Source organism: Lissotriton helveticus, chromosome 4_1, assembly GCF_964261635.1.
Source record: "Lissotriton helveticus chromosome 4_1, aLisHel1.1, whole genome shotgun sequence".
In the NCBI taxonomy this organism is placed as follows: Eukaryota; Metazoa; Chordata; class Amphibia; order Caudata; family Salamandridae; genus Lissotriton; species Lissotriton helveticus.
This window is the reverse complement of record NC_136063.1, coordinates 1,790,115,154-1,790,124,610: the sequence shown is the minus strand read 5'-3', so window position 1 is coordinate 1,790,124,610 and position 9,457 is coordinate 1,790,115,154. Positions and strand designations below refer to the sequence as shown.

At 40.5% G+C, this 9,457-nt stretch overlaps 1 protein-coding gene across 2 annotated transcripts in view; it reads right to left on the bottom strand.

Annotated features, from left to right (window-relative positions):
* Positions 1-2,894: 2,894 nt before the first annotated feature.
* The window catches only part of DIAPH2 (diaphanous related formin 2), a 4,230,744-nt gene continuing 4,224,181 nt past the window's right edge, over positions 2,895-9,457 (bottom strand). For both annotated transcript variants that reach the window (XM_078688424.1, XM_078688425.1), the window contains one exon: positions 2,895-3,150. In XM_078688424.1, coding sequence (XP_078544550.1) covers positions 3,086-3,150 — 65 coding nt within the window. In that variant the 3' untranslated portion in view covers positions 2,895-3,085. The remainder of the gene's footprint in view (positions 3,151-9,457) is intronic.

Sequence of the window (9,457 nt, the reverse complement as noted above, 5' to 3'; positions counted from 1 at the left end):
TGGATATGATGCACTTATAATACCTGTTTTTCATTAGGATCAAGTGGAATGGTTTAAGATCTAGTTTTTATGTGGCATTATATTAATCTCTCTGTTCGCACCGAAGAGAACAAATGGAGGAATCATCTTATTTAAGAATAACTGGTTAATATTAGTTTTTGAATCCTCCTTATGCTTTAACAAAAGAGAAGGTAATAATCTGTGGTTTCTAGCATTTGTTGTGTGAAAGTAAGATACTGAAAAGACTGCTGCCACGGGTAAATTGGAAGGGAACAGTTGAATGTTAGTGAGATGTAGTCATTTCTCTATTGAAGAATGGGAATAATCCAAAGAAGGGGAAATAGTTTGGAAGAGCTTGCACCAATGGAAGACGGCCTCAAATTAAAAGAGTAAAAGAGTTTCCGGAAAAAGCTTTCGATTCCCATAGTGTTTTTTATGCCTCAAACACATTATGAGCAACATTCACTAAATGTGAGCTTCAATTTTAAATCTTAATCCCTGGCAACCTTATTTAGATACCTATATTAATGTTAAAAAAGAAGTGATAATTGGACTGCTGCACATTCTGAAATTTCAGTAGATTTAGCATTTTGTAACTCTAATATATATCTGTGAAATGCTTCTGATATCAAAATGGTGGAGTGAATCAAGGGCAACAAACATATTTGATCAAATGGGTGCTACAGCTAGTGTGGTATTTGCACCCACTACTAGGCAGGCTGTACGGAATAGGTTACCTTTAATACAGAGCACAAGGGACATGTTGTTACATAAGCAGAGACTTCTTGAAAAGTTTACAGTTTAAAAAAACGTTCTTTTGATAACTCAAATCACGCTGATTGTTAAACAAATGCACATCATCAGTAAAGTAACGATTTGTAGTTGGCAATTTCAAGGGTTCATGCAACCGACTATTGAAAGGTCCTTTCTCTCCAGAATATTAGAACATCATTAAAAGACAGCTACAATGAATTACATCTGAAGCTCACCCACCCTTTAGTCCATATTTCCATAATTCGAATCCGCTAAGGAATGACAAGCCTCCCTTGGCTGAGCCAGATTGATGGAGATCATGTCCCTAGCAGAGGTTGATGAAATAATAGGTCACATTGCTGGGTGTACAACAATGGATCCTAGGAACAAAATAATTAATATTTGTGGCAGCTTTGTGACTTAGTAAATAGTACCATAATGGAGGTGTTGTTTACAAATGGGGTTTCACTCTGATTTCATAGGTCCTTAAATGTTATTAGAACATTGGAATGTTGGGAGCTCCATTGCAGACAATGGAGTGCTCCCTGCTAATACGGGCCGGTAAAGGCCAGCAGAGCAACATTCCAATGTTCTACAAAGGCTTCTCGAAGTTCGAGGGGATTTATTTCCCTCGAGCTTCGAGAACCCTTTGTTTAATTTGTTAGAACATTCTGCCCTCTAGTGGCAGAATGTTCTAATAGCCTTATAGCCCTTCGTAGCAGGGCTATACCGGCTATTAAAGTCCAGCTGTTTCGTTAAAGTCCCTCGCCTTCGGCTCGGGCCTTTAATGATTCAGCGGGCCTTTAATAGCCGGTATAGCCCGCTACGGCGGGCTATAAGGCTATAAAAGTGCTTTTGCTGCTCATCACAGGCGACATAAGCAATTCACAACAAGAATGTGCTATTTAGTTGGTGACTAAAGTGAAAATGATTATTAAATAACATAGGTGTGTCTATGTATTGTTTGTCCATGTAGGAAGAAACGTGGACCCTCTGGTAGAATCAATCCCACGATCATCAATTCAGTTTAAAAAAATGTTAGCATACAATGTATTGAAAGAGCTAAGTGACTCCTGACCCTTCAATGAGATTTACCGGGCATCACCTGCTTATTTGTGCCTGTTCCCACAAGGATAGTGAAAGAACGTTTGATATGGTCAATACTCACGATCAACAATGCTTCTGTAACTTAAAATGGCAACCCTATTATTGACAACATCAGGTCCCCTCGGTCCCCAGTTGCAGATGCTCAGTTAGTTTTATCTGGACTTAATGAATTGTATTTACTTATGAATTTTATACTAAATTCCCAATGCTATAAAATGAGCAGCCATAGTCAAAGATAGATAGGGTGCAAGAGGAAACATGGGCAGGGAGAATGGAGGAAGGAAACAGATTTAAGCAAACAGGAGAAAATTTAGATAAACTCTGAAATAGAGGAAGAATTAAAATGTATACATTTCTGAAAATGTTGCTTTTGTCACAAACTTAACACATTTGCAAACATTCTTCAGAATGTTCCTTACTGTAAACTTTAAAATAGTACTATTATTCTCCATCTAAATATGTGCATCAGGGTAAGATAATATAGGTGCATAGTTAGAAATACCCCTTTTGATATGGTTATAACAAAAAAGACCTTCACCTGATATATTTCTTCATAACTACACAGCTATGTCATGCTTCTTTCTTCAGCAGTAAAGCAAAGCTGATGTGTTCTATAACATTTCTATAGTTCTATACTGAAAAGCTTGTCTGCCTCTTCAAATAATGAATCAGTTAACGTTACATTATAAGACACCAAATAGCATGACCTTGGTTCTACAATGTACGAGTTACATGCCGATGAGAGACACGCTATTTCCTGAAATTAAGTACTCATATGATAAATTGTATATATAAAATCATTCGATTTTTTTCTGCTATGTACACATTCAAACCATATTGTAATACAAATTTGCCAAGTGACATTTAATCTGCGCTACCATTACTATTCCATTTTTTTTTTAATTAGAAAATATTATTTTCTTGTACATATATTTATAAAAACAATGCTTGCAAATAGTCATAGCCTCCTTCAGTGGGGAAAGCTGAGTTCATCACAAGGTAACACTGGATTCTGTAACACAAGATATGAATCCTTTTCAACGTTAACACTGTTTTCCGACTTCAAAATATGTATATTTTTGCTTTATTTTTCGTATGTAACCCTTCATGCATTTAATTGTGTTTCCGCTTGTTGTCATGGTGGCCTTTGCTTGAAGTCCTCCCCTGGTTTCTTTCCTCCATATGCCTTTGATTTGTGTTGCTAGAATCCTCAGCAGTGAAGCAATCACACAGAAACCATGCTTGCGTTGTGGCGAGAACGTGACCTTTCCAAAGGTGCTCGTCTGATATCTGCAACCAAACAAACAAAGAAAAGATCATGAGGAAAAACAATAAGGCGCAGCATGACTTGAAAAAATCAGAGCTACAGTGGTGTCAAGCGTCTGCTCAGACGCCTCCGCGAACCCTTGAATATGAATATGTAAATATGCAGCCAGGAGACAGGATCAGAGAAGGGATTCGTGCGCCATCTGCCAGGCGGAGTTCAAGAGTTCCACTGCCAGCATTAAAGGGCTCTTCTGATCAGAGGAGCAGGGGTGGAAAAAGCAGGTGAGGGGTGTGCAGCTTAAAAGCAAGGTGCCCTCGTCAAGCGCAAATACAACATAGACTCCGGGTAAAACAATTGCACTGCTACACACGCAGAAAGATCTGTGTGTTACGGCCATCCAACTTCTTGTTATAAAAGGTTTTTGCATAGTGTATACAAGGATTGCAATCACTGCCTTCACCAAAGATTGCATTATTTTGTCGCGTGAATATTCTATATTCGAACTTAGAAAACAAAATCCCATCAATGTCAATTCCCTCGGCCAATGGCCAGGTGTCTCGTTACCTAATGGTTTCATATACAGTTGAGTAAAAGATGCGGTTCATGCAGTTTCTTGTAAATCACTATCATAGCAGAAACTAGTCTGGTTTTCTGGCACTCTTGGTGCAAATACATTTTAAGGCCTGGACAAAGTGGGCTTAGGGCCAAGGCCCCAGCATTTCAGGGGCACCCTAATAGAGCCAGCTTTGTTCTGCAGAGTTTTGCCCTTGTGCCCTTGAATACATTTTAAACAGATTGTTTTATCTACTGATTTCCTTTAATTTATCTTTAATGTGGGTGGTGTGTAAGAGTCTATTACAAACATTTTGCTAAGAAATGCTATGTTTATGTTTAATTCAACAACCATAAAAAAGTTTATTTTAGTCAAACAGGATATCACATATGAGAAATGGGATGGCGGTACAGATTATTTGCAGTAATATTAGTGAGCTGCTGCTGTGTTACAATATTAAAAACATACAGTCACTATCCATGACTATTAGATGTAAACACGTATAGAATTTGAAAGAGTCAAAAAGGTAATAAAAGAGTTGAAATTAGATCATAAATTCAAAGCCATTCCGAACAGGGCCCTCCAAAATTCGTTTGGTGTAAGGGCTACAAATCCTTACAAAATCCTTAAAATGTACCTGTCTTGGTGTATTAGCACCTGGACATATCACACAGACTTTTCATTAACATGTCTATGATGAAATTAGTGTCTCCTGTCTTTCAAACACTGAATAACTTCGAACTTTAAGCTGAAGTACTCGAAGTAGAGGAATAAATACTCTAAAGGGTCACAGTATGATTTTTTTTTCCTTATGATAGCTAAAGCTATACTCAGGTCTACTGCAATTATGTGATTGTGCAGCAGTGGCGTTTTCTGTATACAATTATGGATTTGTTGTATTTGCCACATAATCCATCATCTAATGCATAATTTGCAGATTTTAACAAACCAATATTTGTTTCAAGCTCAAAGAAGTCACAAATTACAAAAAATGCAGCCAAGTGTATTGTCGCAATTGGAAGGTCTGTCACAAGGTTAACTGGTCACCTTTCAATTGAATGTTGCTGTATCTGAGCGTTGAACGGGTATGACTAGGGTAAAACCTTAGCCTGCACAGTACCTGTATAATAACAAAATAATGAAGTAATACTATTAAAGAATATGCAGCATTATGTCACATATTTTTCCTTTTCTTGCTGCATAATTTATTTAAGCTTGACGCATAATTTGGTACTCCCTTGTTATTTAATTTCAGTGACCCTGGAAATACTGAAGATCGCACTCAACAGAATCCAATTAATCTCTATGACCAGGGTGAGTATCTCTCTTTGTGTACAATTTTCCAAAACTAAACTGCACTTCCTGTGCCAGCATGAATTGTAGTTTTTCTGAGACAATACTCAGAACTTCCTTGGGGTTTGCTAGGCCACTCAGGTTACTTGTAAAGACAGATTCGTAGTAGTACCCCAACCTCTTTCCAGCATACATTAGCAGGAACGATACCTCTGTTATGGCAGAGGAGCATTGTCCCACTGAACAATAAAATGATAATAAAACCACTTTATTATCATTTTATTTTTCATTACTCCCAGCTGCGTGGCTGGTGGGGCCATCCTGCTCAGTGTCACAGTCAAGGAGGAGTGTTTGGACACCTATAAGTGCGCATGTCTGTTTAGCCGGCCATCTCAGGCCGGCCCAACAGACATGCACACTCATATTTCTCCAACTGAGCTGTGCTGTCCAGCCCGGTTGGAAAAAAGCTCCAGGTTTCCCGGGTCTGAGCAAGCATCAAGTCAGCTCGCTCAGGCCAATCACAGCGCTGCTCTCATGCTGGAGTGCTCCCTCGGAGCCTGTGCAGCATGACCAGCATTGGAAGAGGAGCACCTAGGCGGCAGCCGCAGGAGCAAGTATGTTTTTTAAAAATTATTATGTTCCCCTCACCCTTGCCTCCCGTCCCCCCTACCTCAAAATTGGAACACCCGCCACTGTACATTAGGCCTAGAAACATTCCCTGTTTTAATTTGTAGATTGTCAATATCGTTTAAATATATAAACACACTCATCTGTTCTAATGTATCATCCATATCCTTACTGAAAAGTATATTTATAAAACATTCTTCTCTGTCAATAGTTTCATTTTCATTTTGCATCCAGACAATCACAGCTCCATCAACAGTCTCATCTCCCTCGGTTTCCTTTGGTAGCACTGACTCTCACACAACTGTCTTCACTTACTCAACTCCAAACATAACTCAGAACCCTGACTAAACATGTTTCATAACTCAACCACAAACATGCTCTGTTTCACAAACCAGTCAGTACAGTAGTGTAACGCACAAGGTTTAGACCCCCTTCAGAATATGAAGAGGGGTTCCTTATTCTCCCATATTTCGCAGATATTCATTGGCCTTGGGATGGCTGGGGGTCGCTGAGAGGCTGAGGGTCCCTGAGAGGTTGGGGGGCCCCTGAGAGGTTGGACAACCCCTGTACCGCAGGGACTTGCAATACCCCCCTGACACAGTACTTTACATTCAGACCATCCACTAATTCACACTCTCAATATCATTCACATACAGGTTCATGACTTCCCAGTCCCATCATTTATTTACACTTTTATTCATCAACACTGTTGCCTACCCACTGTGTCCCGTAGTGTGCATTTGCTAGTTGAAGCTATAATCAGTATTGTTTCAGGGCCTCGTTTTATCAATGTGTCCTGAGACAAAAGTTTAAATAAAGGACTCAGTACTGCTCAAAGCCAATTATAATATGGAGTGACCTCCCCAGCTGGACAAAAGTTTGAACTGGCCAGTCTGCCAGCATCTTCCTTCAACAATTTTTTTCTGTCCGGAGTGAGTTTATGGAAATTGCTTCCCTTAGAAGACACGCCACTGTAGCCATTAAGGGAGGAGTGGTCACGGCCTCGTTGTGATAAACATCTTCTCCAATTAAGCACAAATAGCTCTGGAATAAAGTGAAAGTCAAAACCATTTTTACCTTTGTGCAGGACCAATCTGATCGATTATTGTATATGTAATTACCATTTCTATTAAAATACTTTATATTAAAACAAATACGAATTCACTCACAATTTATTGTGATTTTAATGTCTGATGACTGAAAGATTAGTGCTATGAATGTCTTCAAAATTGAATGCCACATCCTGCCTACAATATATTTATATTTATAACTCTCCACACCTGGTGCCCCAACCTGACCTGCTGGCATCTGACTTGATAACCAGGTTTGGGGTCGAGCGGAAAATTACTCTCCCATTGCACGCTTCCATGTGGGAAAGCCACCAACAAATCTCCTCCCTTGCCTCCTCTGACAGGGAAACTGGATGGGAATAAGGAAGCCCCTTAGACGTTGCAAGGCTCGGTAGTGCAACGGGCCCGGAAATATAGCCTGGATGAAGGACGACAGAAGCCCCACTACGGGGGCAATCTGTCCAAGCGGGACCCTCTCCTTGGTCAAAGTCCAACGCAACTTGTGGCTGATCTTCGACATCTTCCACGACTGAAGGCTTGAGAGTTGCCTCAGTAGAATCTATCATGAAACCCAAGAAGGTGATGTTCTGTGCTGGAACCATCAGTGATTTTTTTGGTGTTTATCACAAAACCCAGACTTTCCAAAAGATTGGCTGCTTGCTGTAACTGATCCCGTAGTACTTGTGGATCTTTTGCCAACTGAATTATGTCATCTAAGTACACAATGAGACGGGTTCCTTGCACTCCACGACTGGTCTCAGCACCTTCATGTACCCAGAGATCTGTTTAATGTGAGTGAGAATAAGTGATCAACAGGAATCACAGATTGGCCTTTCAAATTGTAAAGCTAAATATTTTGATTTGAAAATGTTAAAACCCTACGGTTATGCACTGGTAATATCCATGGATTAAATGACAGGCTTAAATGGAGTAGGGTGGCTGAAGGAATGATAACCCTGGTGATAGCTATCATCTGCTTGTAGGAAATACATTTTGCAGTGGGCAACAGGGCGTTGTTGGAGACCCTAAGGTATTCTCTTCTGAGTTGTACCACACAAGGAACTGCTGTAGGGTTATTGGCAATATTAGCTAGAAAGGGCTTGTGTGTGTTTAAGCGGAGCACTTCAGATTGAGTGGTTAGCTTTGGTAGAATGTCAGGTACATTGAATTTGCTATACTGTTTGCTCTATATATGGCACAAATCTGTATGAAGCACAAGTTGTTGAATATTTGGATATTGAGCTTGGTACATGGCCAGTCCTCATTTTTTGTGGGGATCTTAATTTGCAAATAGATACTGTACAGACAGCATCACAGGTAGCGAGGTATATGGGCCGAAAGCCAGCAATATGTAGATAAGTTCAACAACTTCTGCATAATCACGTCTTAACAGATGTCTGTGCAAGGTTTAGTCTCAAGATCCTGAATAGACATTTTTTTTATTCCCCCATATGAAGTATGTACAACTGGATTACTTCTTGATTTCAGCAGGCTTTGTGTAGGCGGGGTGGGGGGCAGATAGGAAAAGTACCCAGAGTATTTTCAGATCCTAATCCACTGATTTTAGAACTCGGGGCTAGGGTAGCATGTGGAACACATTAAACATGGACATTCGACAAGGGGTGCTACTGAGTGTATAGAACATATGAATAAGTGGCTGAGAGGATACTTGACCCAAAACAGGAGAACTGCAGCAGTACGCAAAGTATAGGATGCATTAAAAGCAGGTATTGCGGGAAACACTCAGCGTTGGTCTTCATAAACAAAAATCTCAGGTAAATCAGATAAAGGAGGCATATAAAGAATTGGCTACATTGGAAGCTCCTCGTGTTAAGTCAATAGCAAAGGAGGTGGAGGATGATTTTGAGCTGACTGACAGTATTGCTGTGGTGAAAGCTAGCACTAATAGCAGTCATGCAAAAAAAGCAGTTGATATTTTGACACTCCGTATACGACAGAGGGAGGTCCACAATGGCATCAGTGCTATCAGGGGCAGGGCTGGAATGGGAAACTGCATTTTCCACTGGAGGCAGTTGTCAGCATCTTTCAGGACTATTGTCAAAAGCTTTACCAGAAAGATCAGATCCAAACTTTGAGTAAGATTTGGCAATATCTTGATGCAGACAATGATGGGGTGTTAGAAGCTAGCGAGTGGACAGCTTTAAAAGCCCCTATAACATTAGATGAGGTGAAATTGGCTCTTGATTCTCTGGCTTCCGAGAAGATAGCGTGACCAGTTAAGATCCCCGTGGAATTTTATAGAGTATTTTATCTGGTATTGGCAAACGATCTGCTTGATACATTTCACAAAGCTCTTGGAGGTTCTTCTGCTCCAACCTTATGGGCAGCCACCAACATCATGGTATTGCTAAAGAAAGGGAAGCCCCGCGGGATCCCAGGTCAAATAGGCCGATTTCATTGATTAATAGTGCTGGGAAGATATCCTATAAAATACTGGCTACCCGTCTGGGTACAGTTGTTGCCAAAGTGATCTCGTCCTGGCAGCATGGTTTCATCACGGGACGTGGCACAAGGATCATATAAGCCAGGTGATCATGTTATTTGATATACCAGAGGTTTCAGAGACACCCATGGCTCTGATCCTGCTTGGGTCTCCTGGAGTTATCTCTTGGAGGTCCTCGAGTGGAGGGGACTGGGGTTTTTGGTTTTGTACAGCTATTTGAATGCTATATCAGAAGTCCACAGCTGGACTGCAAATGATGGGGAGGTGAAATTGGCTCCTGAATCTCTGGCTTCCAGGAAGACAGCGCGACCATTGCAATTTTA